Below are 25,509 nucleotides of genomic sequence, written 5' to 3' on the forward strand. Positions count from 1 at the left end.
GGTATTTAAGAGAACTGGCTGGACGTTTCATGCTTGATGTTGAATTTTGAATTCCGTTTCCGTCTTTTTTTGTTGAAATGCTCGAATCACTTCTAGGTAAGTAGCAGGATAGGTTTGGCAACGGACAGGCGAATGTTGCAGAATGATACCTAGCTTTTTTATTATTTTCCCCTTTTTTTGCAATTTTTATTAAGTCTCAATCTTAATAAAAAAAGGAATTTAAGTAGGTGGGTACCTACTTTATTAGTTGCTATTTATATCAAATGCAAATTAAATATTCAGCCTTTCGGTAAACGGTAGAAACTTATTTTCAGCAATTTGTAAACATGAAACTGTCAGTTACTAGCGAATACAAATGTGAGGAAGATAAGCTTATTGTGGCATGGGTACTATCTCGCATCCGGATAAAACAATATACCCTAATATTGTTTTATCCTATAGAGGTATACCTACCTACCTAAGCAGAGATATGTTTCTATGAAGAACCAAGTTCATAAAGATTAGCTCTTAGGTATTTAGGGCACGCCACCATAGAGGGCACGCCACCATAGTGGCGGTAAGTCCCCTCTTTGAGGAGTGGCTCGGGAGGAGTCACGGCGCCCTCACGTACCGCATGACGCAGGTCCTCACCGGACACGGTTGTTTCGGGAGGTATCTGCATCGAATCGGTCGTGAGGAGGCGCCCGGGTGTCACCACTGTGCGGATAGCCCCGAGGACACGGTGGACCACACAGTCCAGGAGTGCCCTGCGTGGGAAGGGCACCGCCGGGTCCTCGTCGAGGCTGTGGGCGGCGGCGACCTCTCGCGTCCGGCCCTGGTTCAAGCCATGGTCCGGGGCGAAAGGGAATGGGATGCCGTCGCCTCCTTCTGCGAAGCAGTCATGCTCGAGAAGGAGGCGGCGGAACGTCAGAGAGTTCGCACCTCTCATCCCGGCCGCCGCGCTGGAGCAGGTAGACACCACGGGCGCCGGGTGTCGCGAGACGACTCCCGGCCACCGTAGGCGTGGGTCTGTGGGCGGTGAGTTCGGGTGGCTCATCGCTCATGTCTGTTTTTAGACAACAGACCCGTGTCGGCGGCGCGCGTTGTTCCACGCGCTCCTCAAAGAGATGTCAGCAACCCCAGAGGGCCCAGCAGGGCTGGCCTGCCGGGGCTGCGGGTTGTTCGAAAGAGGTACCGCGGCCCTAGCACATAAGGCCTACGACGGAACACGACGGCTTTTAGTCAGTAAGAGTCTGACACTCCCTCACCGCTGCTAACCCACAGCGGGAGGGGTCATTTGATGATTTTTTACGTCGTTAAAAAAAAAAAGCTCTTAGGTATTTATCATAGAAAATGATTACTTTGGCAAATAGGCAATGTCACGTTAAACCCAGCCCAGTCATCCCACAGCACTCTCATCACACTTCTTAATCTTCAGACAGGGATATCTAAATTAACTTGAGAACCATAATTGAAATTAAAGCGTCTCGTTATTAGGAACCGTGATCCTGAGTTTGATATGAAGAATCCCTTAATCCTACGTCATTTTACAGCATTGTTCATTTCGTGAACGTTGTGATGACATTTTGACCCCTAGCGATTAAATAAAGACCAGTGGAGCAGTTACAAGTTCTAAGTACATATTGATGATATTTTGGTTTTAGTATCACACACAGGTTGGAAATCTTTTCAGGAGTTTGATCCTATGAATGCTTGATAAAATGTATAGGTAACCAATTTAGTACCAATTAAACTTTCATTTATTTATTTAATACTGTATGCACATTTTGTACAATGGCGGACTCAACGCGTTAGGCGTTTTCTCCCAATACTTCCGTTCTGTTCTGTCAGTTCTTCTGTCCGCTTATTTTCTTGGAGTGTTAAGTTTGTGTGTGTAAGTGGAGAACCTGGTTTGTCTCAACTGATCTCCCGGCCCAAAAATTGTAAGAAAGAAAGCCCTCTTTTTTCCAATTTTTGGTTCGGGAGATCAGTTATTCAGTATGTTCAGTTCAACACCGACGATCTTTTAAGTCTTAACATATTTTTTCTCTCCCTTCAGAAAACGACTTCCAAGAAGTCCGATGCGATAAAGTGTTCGAGGCGATGCGCAAGTGTTGTGTCAAGTTCAAGCCCCTGAACTCTTCTCTTGTATGTGAGGGTTACGACCTGGAACCGCGGAAGTACGCCCAGGTCACTGATCGACCGGCTAAGTAAGGTAAGTCACGGAAGACGTTCCAATTTGTTCCCCGAAAGGAATTTACTAGTCTCAATTTTAATGAGTAGATGAAACAAAAGCTCGAGAGTTTAGACAAAGGTTGTATAATTTTGTGCTTCTGATGTCAGGTTTCTAAAAAAAAAAACTATTCGCATATTTGATTCTTCTATCAATGTCATTCGCATCGACATTTCAATACTGCACAAGTCTGTGAGGGGAACGGGAATCTACACAACGTGATCTACAGGCTCATTAACACGACTTTTCTTTTTTCAGGAAGCTATGGATTATCGTCATCGCAGCCAACCTCTAGGCAAAAGAAGTTGGATCTACAGATACCCAAAGACCTTTCAATTCACGTTTACGGCTTTAGCGCTCGGGATATTATTCTCAAAGCCCATTTACGATATATTCTTCAGTCCGCGCATTCCATTTGACTACAGCGAACCTCCTACAACGCTTCAGCGTCGCAGGGCTGATAATTAACTATGGAATCAGTCACCAAAGCTAAAGATAGGCTAGCCAAGTATCCCCTCATATTCGCCAAGTGTTCCAAACAAAGTGTTTTATACGCCCGCTGCGTTTTGCTCAAAGAAGGTTCGGTAAAAAAAGACGACTGCGCTAAGGAGTTTGAAGAATTCAAGACGTGTTTGTATTCTGCCGCGAAGAGTTTGAAGACCAGAATTTAAAATGCACCGTTGGTTGCAATTTATGACCTTACCGCTAAAGTACCACCTCGTAGCGGGTTTCTTCATAAGGCTATTTTTGATTGCTTACGCAGATTTCCACGATAAAACTTACGATGTTGCTTACACTGATATTGACTATTCCGTCTTCTCAGACGCTGCTAGATACGTTTTTCATGGAGAATCGCCGTACAAACGACAGACGTATAGGTACAGCCCCATCCTTGCCTATCTTCTTGTTCCCAACATGATCCTGGGCAAACATTTTGGCAAAATTCTCTTTTCAACTTTTGATATTTTGATAACCGTCGCTGTGAAGACATTGGTTGAACATCAGCTAGGACCAAAGAGCGCTTCTACTAATATCCCGATGTACTGCTCATTACTGTGGCTTTACAATCCGCTCAGTATTGGTATATCGACCCGTGGTAACGGAGATTCGGTGTCTTGTTTCACTATTATACTATCCCTTCTTTTTTTACAAACCGATGTAGTCAAGGGTTTAAAAAAATATGCTCTATCGGGATTTTTTCTCGGTTTATCAACTCATCTGCGTATTTACCCTCTCGTGTTTAGTTTTCCAATGTACCTTAGTTTAGGGATTTCTAAAATTCCTCGTAAAACTACCTGGAAACAGGGACTGATGATCCTGTGGCCCAATATGAACCAGCTAACGTTAGCTTTGAGCTGTGTGGTAACATTACTCAGCGTAACATACAGTATGTGGGCTTTATACGGTTATGATTTTCTCTACGAAACTTACTACTACCACGCGTCCAGAGTGGATATACGTCACAATTTCTCTGTGCTTTTCTACTACTCTTATTTGAGCACGAACCAGCTTGCCTTCGACATAGTGAAGCACGTCACAACTTTATTCAAAGCGGTCATTTTGTTCATCTTGAGTATTAAATACGGAGCTGATCCCAGGACGTTGCCTTTTGCACTGTTTTGTCAGACAGTGGTGTTGGTCGCGTTTAACAGCGTTATGACGTCACAATACTTCGTCTGGTTTCTCTCTTTGCTTCCATTGGTGGCTCATTCGTTCCGTCTCAGTATAAGAAAAGCTATACTCCTGACCATAGTGTGGGTGACCGCGCAAGGCGCTTGGCTGTTTTACGCATACTTATTAGAGTTCAAGGGTAGGGAAGTCTTTTTCCTGATTTGGCTCAAAGGAATTGTTTTCTTTTGTTCAAATATTTTTGTTTTAGTACAACTAGTAAAGAGTTACACAATTGGGTACGGCTTTGGCTACGGTCAAGCCGCTCATTTGAAAACTCAGTAGCGATACTGGTCAGTATCATTAGATAATAAATTATTTGTAATTGTAGATAGTTTTTTAGTATTTTGTCATGAAATTGTGCACATGGTGTAAAATAAAAAAATGCATTGGATTTGAGTAGTTTTATTTCTAACAAATGAACTAAAATCAACCACTAAAGCATAAAATTACTAATAATAATGACCCATTCTAGAAAACAGAAATCGCATCAACTTGTACATAACTCCACAAACAGAGATATTTTTGCATCTTCCATTTGTTTTATGACACCATTACATAATTTTTTCTCACATTAATTTGATTAAGTTGTGACGACTTATGACGAATCAATTATTTAGGATGTAGCTTTTACATTTTATCGATAGACTATTTTTAAGCAGTCTTTATTGAGGTATGTGTTACATTAAATGCCGCCGAAATTGTATGTTTTGTCACGGGGACAAGAAATATTAAAAAAAAAAAACATTATTTTCTTATTTCTATCGGCTTTTTTACCATAATTTCAAAAAATACAATGCAATGTGTAATACATTATAGTGTATTTCTGTTCCAAGTGATTCAATTCCGTTATTTTTTAGCTTGGCAATACATAATTAATGTCAGGTACTGGTACATTGTCTATGATTCGTCATAAGTGTGTTCTTGTGCCTATTTATTTCTATTTCTTGCCATCAGCCAGATTAACCTTGGTTAGATCCTCTGTCTCTCCTTGGGACATGTTGGAGAGCTTCTTGCCAATGCGTTCGTGAACGTCCAGGTACTTGGCCACGCAGCGATCTAGGCAGACTGACTCGCCTTTACCTGGAAGTCAGAAACAAGGAATTTTTAAGTGATAGGATAACAGAAACATGTTACTGATGTTTACCTTAGTCTAGAAAACAAATTACTTTGAACATAAATTAATAACAGCCAGTTTCTTCAACAAAAGTAAAAGCCAAAGTAATGTCCTAAAGTAAAAGTAACGGTCAAATTCGTTTTATCTACTAGTTTGCTGTTACTTTAGCCTTAAAAAAACGAATTTGACAGTTACTTTTACTTTATGACATTACTTTGGCTTTTACTTTTGATGAAGAGACTGGCTGTAAGACTGTACCATTTTGTGCCATTACGCAGTAAGTTGTCACAGCATACTAGTCAACCATGAATTGTTGTTTTTAATTGAATGTGTGAAAACATTTAACAACGTATTTAATACACCAGACCATATTTATTTATTTTTTACTAATTTATCATTGTTATTTCAATGCAGATAATGTTTTATGGAATGGAATATCCACTTACATAGTTCAGTCTCTTGGTATTTGACTGGTATACACTTGCGGTGGCATGCAGTGACCAATCGGTTGTACATGTCCGACATCATCTCAATCTCCAATTCCTGAACCAGCTGCAGTTTGGCAGCATCCAGCACCGGAGACGCCATCTTGATTTGTTCTAGTTCTTTCTTTTAAATATTTAGCTTGAGTGCAGTCTGTCAAAGTTTATTTATTGATAAGTGTGAATATTATTTATATATTGACCTAGTAATAATTGTATCATACAGAAGGCATTTTTAATGACTTAAAAAGTCAATTATCATACTTTGCAGGACGCATGCGGTATTACATCATTATTTTTTTATGAGAGTAGAATTGAAGGCTGTAGAAATTTTTTATCATGTCAACGTTGATAAGATTTTGGCATGGTACACCAGTGGGCCAAGTTCATAAAAACAATTGTACATCATTTAATAAGATGTGGTTGTTAACAAAATATAACAGATAGTCCACAACTATTAATAGTACTAAGTCTATATAAGTTGGTAAGATCGACCAAATAAGCACAGTGGAAGACCGAGAATTTCTCACTTAACTTCAACCAACTGCGTCCAGCTATAAGATATTCTAACTGTAACTAAGTTACTCACGCTTCACAGCTTTCTGTAGACGTCTGGATACTCTCCCTGATTGGACTTGCGCATACGTTCCCGCGCTCTCATGTTCTCCAGGCGACTGGCATTTATTGAGTTCTTGGCCACCACAAAAAGCGATAAACTAGTCACTGTTACTGCTAACCTGGAACAGGGTCAAAATGTTACTTATTTACATTCGCAAACATATTCTGAAGTTTCTCAATTTTATTTTAAGGTAGCAGAATAAAAACAAGAGGTTATGACGGCGTAAGTATTTTTCATATAGTATGGAAATCAGTCTTGTTAGAGGAAAATTAAACGCCTTTGGAAATTTATTGTAATTGAAAGGAAGGAATGTTCATGCTTCTATTGATTACGATAAATAGTAAAAAAATAAGTAAGTGAAATGTACAGGGCTCACCACGAATGGAATGGACCGTATTATTTTACAGACAATGGAAATTTATGATTCAAGTAGTTACCACGAAAGTGTAATTTTCCCGAATTTTCCAAGCGGCATAATATATTCTCGTGAAAACTTCAGTAAAATTTTTGAGGTTACAGTTTTAGTTTCGCAATATTTCACGTTACGTCATAGTCACCACTATCGCATTATATGTGGCAACACTCGATCAATATTTTTGTGAAGAAGGTTTTACAATTTTATTACAACATTATAATTAAATTAAAATTAACTGATAACCTTAATAGTTTTTACCTTATGAGCCATATACTCAGCTAGAGAATGCTATAGAATAAAAACATTTCTCTAAAAGCCACACGATTTTTTAAACCAAAATAACAGACAATAAACAATAAGATCCGAACGTAGTTTTCTCTGTCTACGGATTTACGGATCCGAACGCAAACGGTAAACGACGCACGCCGCACCTTCATTGAGCAAAAGAGAAACGTCACTGCTTCATATTACGTCAATCAAAAGTTCAAAACAAAACAAAACGTGGTTTACTTGAAATAAAGAGTGATTTTAAGTTGTAAATATGCCTAAACCTACTAAATTACATTCTAAAGGAAAATCCAACTCTCTCCAGAAACCTTGTAAAGTAGAGAAAGACACATCTGACGCCGTAGATCCCGAAGAATCTGTGAGACAGTTTCAGCTTGAACTGTGCTGGTGTATTCAACAGTTAGAGAGATGTTTAAACGAAAAGAAAGGCACTGAAAAGCAAAGTAAGTGTAATAATATCTTATTATTACTCTTGTTATAAAAATACCACAGTTCTGACATGACACATGACGATACAATGAATGTGGTTTTGAGTATCGTCAAAATAAGGTTACTGGAATACAAGACAATACTTTACACCACCTTGCATAATAAGATAAACCTAACTCTTTAAATTAAATGACCTACTAAACATTTTTTTTTTATTTATTTATTTGAATCAGGCATCTAAGGCCCATAGAAAATACAATATGTAAATATAATAACATTAAAACATACACTTATACATATTTTATATAAATAGTAATATTTTTGTCCGTCATCATTTATTTAGAAATTGTTACTGTAGAAATTGTTACCCAATGTGCATTCGAATATACAATAAGCTACCATCTCACATTAAAGAACTACCTATGAGTAAATTTAAGAAGTCCCTCAGAAATTGGCTTATTGACAAATGTTTTTATACAGTTAATACCTAGAGGAGAAATAGAATTATAATAGAAATTTAGCTGTTAGATTATAGGAAAACTTAAATATTTGCATGACTAATTTATAAGTCGAATATAGTGAAACCATTTTTTGTTATTGTATTTACCATCATAATGTACCTATTCTAGCAAATAAATAAATTTCATTTCACTTCATTTACGTGGAAAAAAGTAACTAGTCTGCCATGGGGTCTCTTTATTACAAATTTTTGTTAATTTTTCAGTGCAAGAAGCATGGAAGGTGCTCACAGTGTTAAAGAACAACAATCAGCCTGTGATCCGCAAGAGACAACTAATGAGAACACATTTTGGAGACTATAGAGCTAAAATGGCTGCCGAAGAGAAGAAATTAGCAAAAAGTAAGGTTAAAGTAGTGTCCTAGAAAAAGTTGATGCGAAAATTGCATAATATTGGTCAATTTCAACTGACTTACACAAGAAAGGCCCTTAAACATAGATTAATCAAGCAATATTAAAGAACTATAATATAACTTGTAAATAATGATTAAATGTACCGGGCTCTTGATAATATACTGGAAGATTGCATAACTCTGATCTCAGACTCCAGTAGAAGGAACAGCCTTTCTAGAATTGAGAAGTAATCTCATTGTTCTATTGTGAAAGCTTTTAACCTCTTTTATATTGAGGTTATTTGTTTACAGTGGCCAGTAAAATCAAGATATCAGATGTTCCTGACAAGCCAAAAGCTACATTTTTGAGAAAATCTGCATTTCTAACTACGGGTGATGAATCATTTAAATTCAACTTCAGTTTAGCACCAGATCAAGTAGACAAAGGCAATGCTGCTACTAAAGATGACAATGCTACTGAAATTATTCCAAAAGATAGCAACACTAAGCTTGATCCTGAAGTTGCCAACACTGAAAAAAGTGATGATAGTGCAAAGAAATTTAAATTTTCATTTACAAATTCAGAGTTTAAGTTTAATTTTAATGTAGATAATTCTTAGGTTGTACTTAAAATAATATTATATTAATTCTGTACAAATATAACTGGATAATATAAGTGCTTTATTATGATTTGTGTTTTATTGTCATTCCTTCTTGCAAAGCACTCTTTGGCAAAATTAAAGATTTTAACTGTGTCTGAAATGTCATACAATGCCTAGAAATAGAAAGTATAAGGTACTTTATACCATTAACCATATTACAATCATGAAAACAAAAGAACTGTACATTTTTTTTATTCAAATATAAACATTAGCCGCTGTTACACAAAGTCTGATAATATCCCTTTGTAATCAGTAATCCATTATCATCCCTTATCTTGGTCGCACACCTGAAGTCTTCGAAAAAGTTTTCGGAATTAACCACTGCGAATCCAACGGGCAACTCATAGTTCGGGACATAAGGGCCCCAAGTCGCTACTCCCATTAATTTGTTATAACCCATTACATTTGCTATAACGGCACCACCCTCCACGCCATGATAGTTGTAACATCTGTCGTTATTTTTTTCATGTTCTTGTAAAGTGCATGAGTGATAACAAGGGACGGCGAACCCTGAACGTCGTTTATTAATAAATTTTAATATTTTAGGGCATAACTCCATGCTTACGACGACGTTCAATTCCGTAAGATTAAATTGATCGGTTTGTGACGGTATATGTTCGTAACCCTAGTGAATAGAAAATGTGTGAGCTGATGGGTACCTAATGCTGATGGTGGGACTCAGTAAGTTTTCTCAGGGTACAAATTATAAATAAAAATTCGGCCAAGGGTGAGTCCGACTCACATGAACGGTTCCGTACCATTACCTACTTATAAAACGTAAAAAATTGGTACGTTTGTAAAGTTGTTAAAGCGGCAACAATAATCATCATCATCTGTCTACCTATGAGGCATTGGGTACGATTCTTGAGGTACAATGTAGTGACAGTCGGATAGCGAAGTCTTAGTAGGTACCTACCTAATACCCCATTTAACTCTTTAAGTACTTAAAACAGGAGTTACAAGTCTCACCTTTTCCATAGCATATCCAACGACTTTGTACTTATACGACACGAGTTCGGAGAACCAAGCAAACGATTCGTCTGTTCTGTTCACGCTATCGATCAGTTGTATAACGGGCCAGTCCCTTTTAACGCTTTTGTCATCTTCTACCACGATGAACCCTATGTCGTCAAAAGCCTGTTTTGTTGGCTTTGAAGGTATCACAAATGCTAGTGCGTCGAAGCGCTTCGACATATAAATTATCGTCGTGTGATTTACTTTTAGGCTGAAAGTAAAAGAAAAATCGGCTTTTTATCATATATTGGAAATCTCATCACATTTACAAAAAAATATTTTTAAGGATCACATTCGAAATCGACGTCCAGCTGCGGGAATCGAACGAACGAAAGTTTAACATTCACTACTTACGCCAATAGATTCTACATCCACACCCACCAAATAGTCTTTAACTTCCTTTTATAAAGAAAATAGTAAATTAACAAACTACCGTCCACTCTGAAGTTAGCTGGTTACTCGAACTCCCAAATCTATACTAATATTATAAAGCTGAAGAGTTTGTTTGTTTGTTTGAACGCGCTAATCTCAGGAACTACTGGTCCGATTTGAACAATTCTTTCAATGTTTGATAGCCCATTTATCGAGGAAGGATATAGGCTACTTTTAATCCGGGTTCGTGCAGAGGTTTCCACGGGATGCGGGTGTAACCGCTGGCAGATGCTAGTCTATACTAATATTATAAAACTGAAGAGTTTGTTTGTTTTGTACTGGTCCGATTCGAACAATTCTTTCGGTGTTAGATAGCCCATTTATCGAGGAAACATATTTATATATACAACTAACCAAATTCTTTTACTCTTCATTCAGAGGGGCAAAGCTATTTGACAAGAATTATACGATATTTTGCCTTATAGTCACAGAATACAACCGAACCATTAACATAGGTAAATGTTGGTTTAGAGATGAAGACCATTTTCAGCCAGCTATAAAAGGCATCGGAGAAAGACTGTTGGTGATATTTTTTCGCGGCTGTTTTGAAGACGCCCTATGACACAAAGTCAAAGTCAAAAACGTTCATTGAAACTAGCCTAGTTTTTAGCACTTTTTCACGTAAAAAATTACAGCACCCCCAAAACGCCCTTCCACCATTTCCTAGTGTTATGGCTGGGAAGAACATACTTCCTAGCAGTCTATTAAAATTTAATTATAATTAAGTTACAGCTATACAATGCAAATGTTTACATATGTAGGTATTACAAACACCGAAAACAAAAAAAAGCAGACTAGCCCTTTAAAGGTTGAAAATAGTCGTCGATTAAACCTAGCTTTAGTAAAGTACGAAATACCTACTAATGAATGCATCTCGAGGAAGTAATGAAAATGGCTTCGGCGATACAAGCAGCGGTGCACATGTGAGGGACATCGGCTGTGCGCGAGTGTACCACGCGAGCTATCCACGGATGCTGCGCCTCTGTCACCGGCACTGCGTTAGCTTGGTAGTTCAAGAGGTCTGGGAAAACTGAAATTGTTCTTAGTTATAAGTTATCGGCACGGATATTGAGCTCTCGGCGGAAGAGTGTGGATCGCTTTGCGCACTGTACACAAGGCAATAAACCAATAAATCACTTCTGCGCAGGTGAAGGTCAGGGCTCAATATCCTTGCCGATAATTATACAGTTGTTTGTTACAGCATTTTATCGTTCCACTGCTGGGCTGCGGCCTCCTCTCGCACAGAGAAAGATTGAGCATTTATCACCACGCTAGCTCAATGCGGGTTGGTGATTTCAGACTTTATAGTCCAGGTTTCCTCGAGATGTTTTCCTTCACCTTTTTATCACACTTTGGTGTCCAAGATATACAACATGTAACTTAATTAACGCACATCCTGAAATTAGTTTGTTCAGAATCGTCTACTGAATCGATTTATATCATTTTTAATACAGGTAATTTTTTATCCCAAAAATCATTAAATCTACGGAAATTATTGTCATATTAACCCTGTACAGTCAAAACAAATTCAAATAGACCGTAACTCAAAGTAATAAGACTTCGTGTATTGTCGGCTTTTTCCGTAGTTTCGTTATGTTGTGTCGAGTCGAGCGGCGCGCGGCGCGATATTTGCGTGCGTAGTAGTATGACCAAAAAGTACTCCAACAATTGGTATAACTAATTTAGTAAATAACAATGCATATACATGTTAAATTAAAAATTCAGTGTATGTATTATGATTATAACATAATATTCTAATTGGGGTGTTTGAGGGTGTGCGTTACTTACGTTACATGTTGTATAAGAAAGTAGTGAGTTACAGTCATTCAGGATAATTAAGCAAGAAGACTAGGCTAAGTAAGTAACAGCCATAGTAAGTCAGGTACCTGTGTAAATCTAAGGGGGAGGCCTATGTTCAGCAGTGGACGTCCGCCGGCTGAGATCATGATGATGATGATGATAGTAACTCTGTGAATGGGCGACCACATATCGGATGTGTCGTACCTAATCACATTAATTCCTATCACATATACTTTATGATATTCTTTGGCGAATTGTAAAAAATTAACCTAATCCATTCAGTGGTTTAGCCGCAGGAGTCACTTTTCGTTTTCGAAATTTACAACATCATGTGTAAAGCAGAGATAAAGTTAGGAGCATCGAATGATCGATCGATGAATCGATTAACATATTTAATTTAATGGGATTAGGTACGACACACTGTTGAACATGACAATTTTCTTCGCGTTTCGAAAGGCGCGTTGAACTTTGGGATCCGGCTATCGTGTTTGAAAGTTGCGGGTAGTAGAGGTATTGGGTTGCCCGGGTAACAAGTTGAGGAGGTCAGATAGGCAGTCCCTCCACTTAAAACACCGGGGTACCTACTCGGTAAACTGGGAGGTCCAAACGGTTACACCGTAAAGCTGGGTACTCACTCAGCTGTGTAGCACGTAACGTATCAGATACGGTATCAAGTGAGTACGGAGTACGTAGGCACGAGCCCGCTGCGAGCCGCTCGCGCGTGGAGCGCTGTAAGCTCGCAGTGCTCCGCCGAGTGGCGGGCACACTGCGAACACAAAGGCGGCTCGTGAGGACCGTGGACGAGCCGTACCCACTTGCAGGTTGATACCGTATCTGGTACGTTACGTGCTACACTGCTAAGTGAGTACCCAGCTTATGATGAACATGAAACAGATAGTCACACACACAAACACAAACTCAGTTCACCAAACCACCTGCCGGGGCTGCGGGTTGTTCGAAAGTGTTACCGCGGCCCTGGCACATAAAAGGCCCACGAAGGAACACGACGGTTTTTAGTCAGTAAGAGTCTGACACTCCCTCACCGCTGCTAACCCACAGCGGGAGGGGTCATTTGATGATTTTTGACGTGTCGTTAAAAAATAAGTTCACCAAATCACGAAATTAAAAGAATATAAGTACATATAAAAACCACTAACATGTAAAAGTTAAATCGGGCTTTTTAGCATTTCTCATAATAGGATTTGAAATGAAATTCAATGACTCCAAAATATCTGTTGAACCTGCCGCCATTTGCAAATGAATAAACGTAAACACTAAAACTGGCAACATCTTAAATCACTAAAGAAATAAAATAGCACAGGTATATAGTTTTATATTGTTTTTATTTCATAAAATTTTACAATAATACGCAAACCATATCGGTTAGGCGAGCTTATCAAACGGCATATTGTATTATAAAATAGATTAAAGTTTTTGCTAACTTAGGTACTTAAAATTACATTTTCAAACATGAATTTTATAAGTCGATTTCACCAACGCCAGATTTTAGATAGTGACTCAGAAAATGTTCAACATAAGAAATAATCTGGATCTAAATATAGATCATGCCAATTAACTCTGCCTTGAAGTTAGCTATTTGAATCCTCCTTCCTCATTGTTCTTACAGATATTTTCAAACAACTTAGCTCGTCCGAAGTTAGCTATTATTGACTTCACAATCGTCCAAAAAAACTATGAACTATGTCAAACGCCAAACTTCAGAATAGCAAAGATATGTGACGTGAACTGTTAAGTTCGACCAAGTGTACTTGTGGTCGGAAGTTAGTTGCAAGCCGCCTTTAAGTTTGGCGAGAACTATACATATATCTGAAGTTGAGAAACTTTCTCTAAATGAAACATAGTGGCACACATATACAGGAATGTTAGATAACATAATAAGTTGTAATACAAAATCAAAGATAGTCTAACAATATTAATTACATTTTATTGATATAGTTTTTAAATTAACACTAAATAATATACGACATCTTATTTGAATCAGTTTTAGTCATGTTTTGGCGGTAAAAAATGAACTTTATTGCTGTGATATAAGACACATTTTAGTGAAAACATCTCTGAAATATTGTCTCATTTTTTAGTTTATTTGAGAATAATTCCGTTTTTAGCAAGAATATCACTCAACTTGAAGATATTTAGAAGACATTAGCATCGCCATGATTTCAAACCAGATTCAAATAACAATAACTATTATTTCTTAAATACAGGTTATACATAACTCAAAGTCCTAAAGTTATCCGAATAATGCACTAGCTGTCGCCCAGCGGTTAGAACCCATTTTCCCACACCTGGATAAAATATAGCCTATACCAGCTCCCGCCCGCGGTTTCACCCGCGTAGAGTTCGGTTATATGGCGTTTCCAAGAGAATTTTTCAAAAGTCCGGGATAAAAACTATCCTATGTTCTTTCTCAATGTCAACTCTATCTCTGTACCACATTGTATTAAAACCAGTTCAGTGGTTTAGACGTGAAAGCGTAACAGACAGACAGACAGAGTTACTTTCGCATTTATAATATTACTTTGGATATGCTACTTTATATGCAGGCGTGGGAGGTATTTACAGACAACAGCTAGTTTCAAGATTTTCAGAATATTGAGTCTTATATAGACGTTTTTACACAATTTCATACTTATCTGGGTGGAAGCTGATTTCTTGGGAGTAGTCGACGGGTGAATTATCTTCCGCATGCGTTACCTTCGTAGCCTTGAGGAGTGCGAGCGAGGTGTCTGATGTCCAGGTCACCGTCAGGGGGAAGAAGTCGTTCGGTACCGCCGGGGTAACACTGCAACAACGGGGAACTTGCTTAAAGTCAAAGGTTTTTATTTCTTACTAGCGAACTCAGCGGGCCGCGAACCGCGGGCGGAACCCGCGGCTTCGCCCGCGTATACTTCAGTTATATCGCGTTTCCAAGAGAATTCTTCAAAAGTCCGGGATAAAAACTATCCTATGTTGATTCTCAAGGTCATACACATAGAAATAAAAATAGAATATAATAAAAGTAAGAAAAGGTTGCGCCAAATAGATCCAGTTCAGCATTATGCTAGATACCTAGTGTCTGACGCTGGTTTTCAACTGGACCTATGAGGAGTTGCGGGTGTCGATCGGTTCAATCGGTACTCTATCTCTGTACCAAATTTTATTAAAATTTCAGTTCAGTGGTTTAGACGTGAAAGCGTAACTGATAGACAGACAGACAGAGTTACTTTTTCATTTATAATATTAGTAGGGAAGACCTTTGACATTAGCACGTTACACGATATAATAGTCGTTAGCGGACGTATTTTCAGCCCATTCTTTCAAGCACCTCTACATATAACTTAGCAAGAACTATAGAGTTAATTAATAATTAATACGGAGTATCTTGTCGGCTCTTCTCCGTGAGACCAACTTTTTGGAACCGTGCAACTAGTGTGTCGTTTCATAGGAGTCTGCAAAGGCCTGTTTGAAATAAAAAACATTTGATTTTGCACTCAAAGTGAGTACTCACGTGAACTCGAGGCTGGCAGACTTCTGTTGCTTGTTGATGATGGGGATAGTCCACAGCAGTGTGCGGCCCTTCTGCGAGTAACTGCCTTCCCACTGATGGACCACCACCTGAGTGTTGCCGGACCTGCCACACAACATACCATTACAAAGAAAAATTACAGAATCTAGTACATATATAGGTGTTTTTATGTTATTATTCCATCTCTGAATTTATAAATGACAAAATAGACATGTCATAACATGACATAGCAGCAGTATGTGTATTTTAACAAGAGGTAAAATATTGGGGAGTCCATGAAATATATTTTTTTTCTCCTTATAATAATGAGTGTAAAAATAAAGATAAACGGACCTGCTGGAAGAAATTTTATATGAAATAAGCTGTGTCTTTGTTCCATTTTTTTTCTTGTTCGTGTTGTATGTGTTACTTTGTACATAAAGTATTAAATAAATAAATATGAACACAGTACTAACGGCAGCGGTATACGTATGTTGACGTGTTCTGTGTTACTTTGTACATCTATATATATAAAAACGAAACCCGCTTTCCGTTGTCACGACATAACATGAAAACGGCTTGACCGATTTGGCTGAAAATTAGAGGGGAGGTAACTTAGAGCCGGAAGAAGATTTTAGGATTTTGTCACCATCCGGCTAAGTGATGCGGGTGAAACTGCGGTCGAAAGCTAGTAAAGTAATCTATACATATAATAAAATGATAGGAAAGTCAAAACTGTACATTGTATATTTTTTTAAAAGAATACTTGGGGGGTGATCTGTTATCGATTCTGATCCCAAATATGTAGTTTTTAGAATTTTTGTCTGTATGTCTGTTTGTCTGTATGTTTGTCCCGGATAAACTCAAAAAGTACTGCATGGATTTAAATCAAATTTTGCATGACTATTACCTGGGGGCCGGTTCAACACATAGGCTATATATTATCACGCTATCACTTACGGGGGTTGAGCAATGAACGATTAAATAAACGAAATTGGAAAATTGGAAATTCTATATTGCCCACGCAGACGAAGTCGCGGGCAACAGCTAGTAAATAAATATGAAGACAGTACTAACGGCAGCGGTATATGTATGTTGACGTCGGTGAGCGTGAGATGTTCGTGCTCGAGCTCGTACTCGATGTTGACGTCACAGCCGCCGCCCGCGCCCTCTGACGGCCAGCAGTTCACTGCAACATTATATACGTGTTAAGAGGCTGAATGCACCCAAAACACTCTCTTTCTCTCGCGTACGTAAATACGTACGAGAGAGAAAGAGAGAGAAGCCTGTTTAACGCGAAGTTCGTAACATACAATATAAATTATTAGCTTTAAAATGAGTTGAGTAATCAAAAATTAAATTAACCAAGTTGTCTGTATTTACATATGGACTCGTTAATGTTACAAATTTTATCAATGTACGTTGATAAGTAATACAGAGATTTTGTTTGAAGATCATTTTAGAGGTAAGTTTTCAATTTTTTTTCTATCGAGAAAACTTGAAATTAACAGGGTTTTCAGAAATATGTTCAAGATTAATATATATTTTTTTCGCCGTCAAAAACTGTATAGATTTGGCCAAAAAGTTGTTTGAGACAAGCCGATTTCGGCATTCAGCCCCTTAATACTGCTTATAGAATACAATTACTTTATTATATCATCCTCCTGGGGTCTGATTCTGCTAATTTAGGTAATAATGTGACCATTGGATAACAATGTAATCTCAGTTTAAACCCTTTTTTATCGATGGCAAAAATCATCAAATGACCCCTCCCGCTGTGGGTTAGCAGCGGTGAGGGAGTGTCAGACTCTTACTGACTAAAAACCGTCGTGTTCCGTCGTAGACCTTTTATGTACCAGGGCCGCGATAACTCTTTCGAACAATCCCGCAGCCCCGGCAGACCTGAGCCCTGCTGGGGGCAGTTTTAATCTTAGCGGGCATTCTGCTATTAACATAAGACCAATCATAAGTTTGCTATTGGTCTGCTAATTTAGTCGCGTGACACCAACCCTCACACCAATGATTTTATTTAATATGATTTTTAAAGCCATAGGCGCGGCAATGAGGAGATTCGTAGACGAACTAAAGTCACCGATATAGCCCACCGGACCAGGAAGTTGAAGTAGCAATGGGCAGGCCATATTGCTCGCAGAGCAGACAGCCGATGGGGTCGAAAAGTGCTGGAGTGGAGACCACGGACTAGCAAGTGCAGCGTAGGACGTCCTTATAAAAGGCAAACGCGGGATTGGGAAGACCTACTTCACAAAAAAGAGGCAAAAGGGATGATAATGCGATTGAAACAATATTAAATACTAAAAACTACATTAAAATGTGATTTATGAGTAAATGTTGTGTTTTTCTTGTATTCATAAAAAAATATAGATTTTTCGATAGGATGAATATGCGATGCATTGAACGCTCGATCAAACGAACATTAGATATTTTGAACACTCAATGTATTGAATGTTCGATTTAATAACCATTCGATATTATGAATGTTCGAGTATTTAGAATTTCGATTTATAGTTGTCGATCGATTATTTGTCATTCGATTTGGCATAGTACAGCCCTCCAACAGGTATCTGTGTAGATGTAAGGGGGAGGCGTATGTTGAGCAGCTCGGGGTACCTGAGAGCGGCGCCAGCTTGTCGTCGCTGGCGTTGAGGCGCCACTTGAGCAGTGGTCGTGCTGTGGCAGCGCGGGTACCTGAGAGCGGCGCCAGCTTGTCGTCGCTGGCGTTGAGGCGCCACTTGAGCAGTGGTCGTGCTGTGGCAGCGCGGGTACCTGAGAGCGGCGCCAGCTTGTCGTCGCTGGCGTTGAGGCGCCACTTGAGCAGTGGTCGTGCTGTGGCAGCGCGGGTACCTGAGAGCGGCGCCAGCTTGTCGTCGCTGGCGTTGAGGCGCCACTTGAGCAGTGGTCGTGCTGTGGCAGCGCGGGTACCTGAGAGCGGCGCCAGCTTGTCGTCGCTGGCGTTGAGGCGCCACTTGAGCAGTGGTCGTGCTGTGGCAGCGCGGGTACCTGAGAGCGGCGCCAGCTTGTCGTCGCTGGCGTTGAGGCGCCACTTGAGCAGTGGTCGTGCTGTGGCAGCGCGGGTACCTGAGAGCGGCGCCAGCTTGTCGTCGCTGGCGTTGAGGCGCCACTTGAGCACGCCGACGTCGCTGTTGAGGGGGAAGGCTCGCTGGCTCTGCTTCAGGCCGATCACGCCGACAGACCGGAACGCTTCTTTGTCTACGTTCGGATGCGTCTGACAAAAAAAAATATATTCATTCCAGGTAATCATAACCTATATTGTTACCTACATTGTTAATAGCTATACACATTATTTAAATTTAAATTGACACAAAATTACCAATAAAAAACAGACGGTTATTATTATTACAAAAAATCTAAACAAACTGTAAGTAAATACATTTTTTCTGTCAAAACAAAAATGGAAGAGCCGAGTCTCCTAACACAAGCCTTACTTGCTTAAAAGGAGACTCTAATCACAAAGTAAAATAATGTCAAAATGTTTTGGTACAGAATTAAAACATTTAAGTAAGTCTGACACCAGTCTAACCAAGGGGTATCAGTTACCCGGGTAACTGGGTTGAGGAGGTCAGATAGGCAGTCGCTCCTTGTAAAGCACTGGTACTCAGCTGAATCCGGTTAGACTGGAAGCCGACCCCAACATAGCTTGGGAAAAGGCTCGGAGGATGATGATGAGAATTAAAACATTTTGTGTTTTGTAAAAAGTTACATGGACAATGGACATATTACATACTTAATTAAGAAAATGTTGTTTGAAACACCTTCATTTTTTATGATTTATTTTTCTGTCAGAATGGGAATGGATAATTTATGAATCTATTTCTGAATAAAATAATATTTTTTTATGGATCCTTTACCTATGAATAATGTTCAATCCATTCGTTTGATTTAGATCTTATCAATTTCTACGTTAGGACAAAGGCAAAAATATATGAAGTTAAGTTTTTTATACATGTATAGTATTGTAGAGGAATTTATTTAAGTTTTTATAAGTATTGTTATGTATGATGTATGTGTATTTGTATTTTTATGGGCACTAGTTGCTTGAAAAAAAGGAATCCAAACTAATATTATAAATGCGAAAGTAACTCTGTCTGTCTGTCTTTTCTTCACGTCTAAACTACTGAACCGATTTGTGTGAAATTTGGTACAGACATAGTTTGAAACTTGAGAAAGGACATAGGATAGTTTTTATTACAAAAAATAAAATTATTCCGGACATATAGCGCCATCTATTGGTCAAATCAAAAATCTGCTGGTAGTCACTATTCCACGCGAACGAAGTTGCGGGCAAAAGCTAGTAAATTAATAAAATTAGCAAAGAGTGAATTTGGTTAGCATACCTGCAACTGCAGTGGCCTTGTATCCTGGTTGTCAACATGGACGTGTATACGAGAGAACTGCTCGTTACTGATGCGAAGAGTCAGCAGACCTGGTCAAAATACCTCATTGTAAACAAAACATACAGCCTAAACAAGACTGAAGCTTCGAAATAAAGATTCAAAGTCAAATATGTTTATTGAAAATAGGCTGATTAAAGGCTCGAGCAGACCGGATGCGTATGCGTAGACGTAAGCGTAGACCTGTCTCATACATTTCCATACGTTACAACTCAGTGGTACGTGCACGTCTACGCTTACGTCTACGCATACGCATCCGGTCTGCTCGAGCCTTAAATAGGCATGTAGAATGAAATAGAGTAATTAGTCGGCCTTCTAGATACCCCTTATTGTCCCTTATATATTATTATAAAAAAAGAGAGAACAACTGAGAACAGGAGGTTCAATATAAATTGCTGCTGAAAAAAACATATAGTGGTAAATTATTGTTTTTTTTTTTTTTTTAAGAAAAGGAATGAGATTTGAAAATATACGAAGCAAACGTACCGCTAAGTTCAAAGTTTTGTACGTCACCATCGCGTCCGGCCACCAAAGTCAAGCGCTCTTCGAAACGCAAGTGTACACTGCAACAAATATATCAATAACTAACCATGTTGGCAGATTTCAATTTATTATCAAAAAAACATGCTTTAGCAAGCGCAAAAAAAATACAAAATCCATAACATCCAGTCCGCCATCTTGGGGAGGCCACCATATTGGATTTCCAATGACCTTTCTAAGCTAGTCATGTATTGTTATTAGAACTCGGAGCGTGCGCAAAATTTCATCGTTATTGAAGACCGGGAGGTGGGTCAAATTAAGATTTCAAGATTTTCTTGCATAATACAGTTTCAAGTGAAACTAATATAAGTGTGTCAAAAATCAATAAGCTTCTTAAGATGCGTTGACCCCAAATTCTTTTAATAACTTTACTTGATATACTAAATTGGATGATGATTAATAATTAAGATATGGGTAGGCAGATAATTATAGAGAACTTTTACCTGTGGCTTTTTTTAAATTAAATATTTATAAACTTTCACGAAGCAAGTTAGTAATTGATTCACCCGTGCATCGGAGATCACTTTAATGTCGGTTCTGCGCCTGATCTCTGTCCGGTCGTGTCGGATTGCCGTCCCATCGGGTTATGAGAGTGAAGGAATAGTGAGTGCACCTGTGTCTGCACAAATGCTTGTGCACTATAATATGTCCTGCGCAGCTGGTTCATCTCCTTATGTGAGAACAGCCGCCGTGGTCGAAATCGGCCTTGGATTATTATATCGGGTGTGTCGTTCACAATCACATTAAATGCGTTAATATACTGGTTAATATATGTCGATTAACACAAAGAAAAAAGAAAAATACGTAAAAATAAAAAAATCAATTTTTCAAACAAAGTAAATAGAATAAAAATGTGCGAAAATTAGAACACCATATAAGAGTCAATCATTACAAACAACTGAAATTCTCCCTTGAAAACTGACAGCTGTCAACTGATCAAAACATTCGATACTCCTAATTTTATCTCTGCTTTACACATGATGTTGTAAATTATGAAAACGAAAAATGACTCCTGTGGCTAAACCACTGAATGGATTAGGTTATTTTTTTTACAATTCGCCATAGAATATCATAAAGTATATGTGATAGGATTTAATGTGATTAGGTACGACACACGGATAACTCACTCCTTATGATCAGTGGGCTTTGGCTTGGGCGTGTCGTGGCGCAGCGGCGCGGGCGCAGGCACCGCCTCGCCCTCACTGCGCAGGCGCGATACAAACGACTCCGCGTCCGTGCCGCGGGAACCCAGCTTCATGGCAGAACGACCCGCCGGACGAGCACTAAAGTAAAAAGAAAACATCGCAAATTTAGTAAATATAGATAAAAATCACGCTTTTCGTATTCCTGACAGCAAACCCTTACAATTAAAACCCATATCATGGGAGTGGATTTCAAATAGCCAGTCCGCCATTTTTGAGAAGCCGCCATATTGGATTTGTAATGACGTTCCTTGGCTAGTCATATATTGTCATCGGAACTCAGAGCGTGTGCAAAATTTCATCCTAATCGAAGACCGAAATTCAAATCAAAAGGGTCAAATTAAGATTCCAAGATTTTCTTACATAGTTACAACTAGAGATGCAACGGATATCCGGTTGCTATCCGGTATCCAGCCTATCCGGCCATTATTTTACTATCCGGGCAAATACCGGATATTTGCGCACTATTGGGCCGGATACCGAATAGTGATTTGTTTGGCATTTAACTCTGAAAAATGGTTAACAACATCAATATTCGTTTATTAGTATTACCTTTTACGTACAATTTAAACTTATCAAAAAGCCTCATTTGATGTAGATAAGAAATCAGCATTAGGTATCCATTCAACCAATCGTAGCGTATCGTATGTTAATTTTTAATCAAATAAAATAAGCGTTACCAAGTAACAGGTTGAATCCTTCACGACGCGGTCGCTGCCAAACTAAAATGTAGGTATCGTTTGGCCGGCCGAATATTCGGCGGCCGGATACTCGGATAGCCGATATCCGTCCAAACAACTATCCGTTGCATCACTAGTTACAACCATTCAGGTCGATCTAATGAAAGCGTGTTTAGATCGATATTTTAGTAAATACCTATAAATAAAAAGAAATACAGAGAACTCTCCCTTTAAGTCACATTGTTATAAGTCACAATTGAATTATGAACTTCTGTACGATCTGGAACTTTCGATTCACCCCTTTTGGAAAGATTTAGATTTCATTCAATAAAAACCAACCCCTCATGACCTTTACAATACGAGTATCAAATTATACACTGTATGGGTGTTGTGTAATAGAATGGATAATACAGCCATCTTGGGAAAGCCGCCATATTGGATTTCTAATGACGTTTCTAAGCTAGTCATGTATTGTTATGAGAACTCTGAGCGTGTGCAAAATTTCATCGTTATTGAAGACCGGGAGGTGGGTCAAATTATAGAATAGTGGACAATATAATCATTATAATAAATATTAAGGTAGGTCCCGTGCACCAAAGGCTGGTTTTTATTTTGATCAAAAAGTCTCTTGGGTACACTCCCGGTGGGCAGCGTAGAGGAGTTTTTTGATGTAATTTTTTTAATATTTATGGTAAGTGTATATAATATGTATCATAATATAATAATGTTAAGTATATGTTTAATACCGTTTATATTTTAAGTAAAATATATATATATGCTTCCATTCAGGTGAGTCACTACGACACAAATACATAAGTTTGAGGTTCCATACTACTTTATACTTACGTCTCACGCGCAGGTGTGGTGGGAATCTTTTCAGCGATTGGCTCTGACACCGCTGATGAAGACATCGATGAACTGCTGAAACTGCTTCCTAAAACAAAATATAAGAGTAGTATATTCTATGAATAAACTAGTTTTCCGCCCGCGGTTTCACCTGCGTCCTGAGATAACTGCTTCCCCTAGCTAGCCGGATCATCTAATTTTCATCTTAAACGATTTAACCATTCTTGAGTTATAAAATGTGTAAATAACTAACCCAACTTTCGTTTATATATAATTATGTCATCATCTTCCGAGCCTTTTTCCCAACTGTGTTGGGGTCGGCTTCCAGTTTAACCGGATGTAGCTGAGTACCAGTGTTTTACAAGGTATGTTTATATGTATAGATAGAATAGATATCTCACCGAATGCCATCTGGCTGCGCGTGGGCACGCCTCGCTTGGCGGCCTCCAGTCTCTCGCGCTGCAGCTCCTTGGCTCGCTCCCGCATGCGGTTAGCGGCTTCGCGCTCTTGTGTCTGAATGTTGTGATTTTATTTGAGATGATGTTTGATTGGTGATAGATATTGATACACTTATTTATTATAATTTGTACAAACCTGGCGCACAGCTTGATAGATCTTCTCTTCATGGGAGTCCATTTCGACGAAGGAGCGAACCTGAACACAAAACAAAACAGAATTATAATTGGGCATTTTGAAATTTTTCTTTTTCTCTTAAATAACATCAATATATTAGAGTTACAATTGGGTTAAAGTTATCGGCACGGATATTGAGCTCTCGTTGGAAGAGTGGGGATCGCTTTGTGCATTGTACACTTAAGGCAATAAACCAATAAATCACTTCTGCGCAGGTGAAGGTCAGGGCTCAATATCCCTGCCGATGATTATAACTATCTGTAAACTATTTCAGAAAACTTTAGAACTTGCTGAAATATACATTTCAAAGTATGCAATAAGTCTTAATATCTCTTTATATTCTTGAACAACAGATAATTCTGGTTAGAGGTACTACTAACCTGTGCCAAGTTGACACTCTCCCTGTACCCGAGAGCCACAATCTCGTCGAAAGCAAACAGCAGGTTGAAAGCTTGGTTCAGTACTTCAGCCTCTGTCAACTGGGTGCAGTATTCAGGTACCTGTTGATTATTAATAAGAAATTAATTTATTGAAACCAAAACATAACTGGCCTTACTACAAAAACTTAAACATGTGTTAAACACTTGTCTAAAAAAAGTATGTCTGCAAAATGGACCTTATTTCAACGTCATAATTTGTTATAAGTTTATAAGTTTTTGTGTTTTTTTTTTACACAATTTGATTGAGTTAAAGTTGTTTCAGTTTTAGGGGTTGTCTAATAAAGCTATGAATATCATACATATGGAATATCAAATTAAATATATTCAACAATATTATGCACTCACCACTCTGCTGAACAGTCGCAGTGTTTCCAGATCTTCCAGGATATTGCTGGCTTTAGTAGTAATCAGTAACATGTACAACTTGTCCAACGGTTGGTATACGTATCTGCAATGTATAAAATATGCACTCAAAAACATATTACTTTTGGCTGACAGCACTCTTGTCTGCAATGAAAGAGGTCAAGGAAATAGTGTATACTATATAACTTGGGACATGGGTGATAACCGAGTGGATAAGATGGTTTCTTACAAGAAACATCAGTATTGGATGGACTACTATCATACACCTAAGAAAAGACTTTTTATTGTTTCTTACCTGACAGACTCGGTTTCTACAAATGTATGTTGTCGCCCCCCAGTCATGAGCTTTGGGAAGGCAGCAAGTAAACCCTCGATACGTGCCTTCGTCATTTCGACGAATTGACGTGAAACCAGAGCTGAAAGTTACGTTATGTTTATTTACATATTTTTCACTGTTTTTGCGATTTTAGAATATTACTAGTAGGAATAATATCAACATAAGTACCTTTTCCTGACTTCGTACATACTGTTGCCGCAATGAGCACCTGAAATTACACAAAAACACTTCATGAAACTATAAACATAAGCCGGATGGATTTTGTAAACTTTAAGGGAATAACCACGTAGGTATGTGAATTAAAGCAGTGGGGAAGTTACATTTATGTTCATAAACACTGTTTATAGCATTACCATTTTGATATAGCTTTAAATTTCTCAAATATCATAAAATAATCACAATTTGCAAACTTGACAGCCAACACACCGAGATGACGTGTAGACGACTTTTTTTAAATAAAGATTGCCATCATTAAAATCTACCCAGAAAATATGTTTGTATCCGAACGAAGCGAAGGGAAATAGATCATGCATGACCAAAAGACCA

At 38.6% G+C, this 25,509-nt stretch overlaps 5 protein-coding genes across 5 annotated transcripts; 2 read left to right on the top strand and 3 right to left on the bottom strand.

Moving 5' to 3' along the window:
- Positions 1–2,743: 2,743 nt before the first annotated feature.
- On the top strand, positions 2,744–4,274 carry LOC110371442 (GPI mannosyltransferase 1). The gene has a single exon (XM_021327705.3). It carries the CDS (start codon positions 2,885–2,887, stop codon positions 4,163–4,165), a length of 1,281 nt encoding a protein of 426 aa, XP_021183380.2. The 5' UTR covers positions 2,744–2,884; the 3' UTR covers positions 4,166–4,274.
- LOC110371444 (mitochondrial import inner membrane translocase subunit Tim10) lies at positions 4,270–6,648 on the bottom strand. Its single transcript, XM_021327708.3, has 4 exons — positions 6,475–6,648; positions 6,069–6,216; positions 5,444–5,633; positions 4,270–4,963 (listed from the first exon to the last, which is right to left on the bottom strand). Exons 3-4 carry the CDS (start codon positions 5,583–5,585, stop codon positions 4,821–4,823), a joined length of 285 nt encoding a protein of 94 aa, XP_021183383.1. The 5' UTR covers positions 5,586–5,633; positions 6,069–6,216; positions 6,475–6,648; the 3' UTR covers positions 4,270–4,820.
- A 287-nt stretch (positions 6,649–6,935) lies between these two features.
- LOC110371468 (UPF0488 protein CG14286) lies at positions 6,936–8,769 on the top strand. The gene is made up of 3 exons (XM_021327747.3): positions 6,936–7,244; positions 7,955–8,089; positions 8,392–8,769. The coding sequence occupies exons 1-3, from the start codon at positions 7,055–7,057 to the stop codon at positions 8,697–8,699; spliced, it is 633 nt and encodes a 210-aa protein (XP_021183422.2). The 5' UTR covers positions 6,936–7,054; the 3' UTR covers positions 8,700–8,769.
- Positions 8,770–8,911: 142 nt separating this feature from the next.
- LOC110371466 (uncharacterized) lies at positions 8,912–13,279 on the bottom strand. The gene is made up of 4 exons (XM_021327736.3): positions 13,145–13,279; positions 11,049–11,217; positions 9,711–9,966; positions 8,912–9,366 (listed from the first exon to the last, which is right to left on the bottom strand). Exons 1-4 carry the CDS (start codon positions 13,275–13,277, stop codon positions 8,950–8,952), a joined length of 975 nt encoding a protein of 324 aa, XP_021183411.3. The 5' UTR covers positions 13,278–13,279; the 3' UTR covers positions 8,912–8,949.
- A 32-nt stretch (positions 13,280–13,311) lies between these two features.
- LOC110371434 (coatomer subunit delta) lies at positions 13,312–25,443 on the bottom strand. Its single transcript, XM_064042453.1, has 15 exons — positions 25,317–25,443; positions 25,132–25,171; positions 24,922–25,042; positions 24,609–24,711; positions 24,204–24,323; positions 23,785–23,844; positions 23,592–23,703; positions 23,191–23,278; positions 21,590–21,745; positions 20,409–20,485; positions 19,866–19,954; positions 18,589–18,736; positions 16,570–16,681; positions 15,496–15,618; positions 13,312–14,790 (listed from the first exon to the last, which is right to left on the bottom strand). Exons 1-15 carry the CDS (start codon positions 25,317–25,319, stop codon positions 14,622–14,624), a joined length of 1,521 nt encoding a protein of 506 aa, XP_063898523.1. The 5' UTR covers positions 25,320–25,443; the 3' UTR covers positions 13,312–14,621.
- Between the last annotated feature and the right edge of the window lie 66 nt (positions 25,444–25,509).

The sequence above is a fragment of the Helicoverpa armigera genome, chromosome 28 (genome assembly GCF_030705265.1).
Source record: "Helicoverpa armigera isolate CAAS_96S chromosome 28, ASM3070526v1, whole genome shotgun sequence".
Taxonomy (NCBI): Eukaryota; Metazoa; Arthropoda; class Insecta; order Lepidoptera; family Noctuidae; genus Helicoverpa; species Helicoverpa armigera.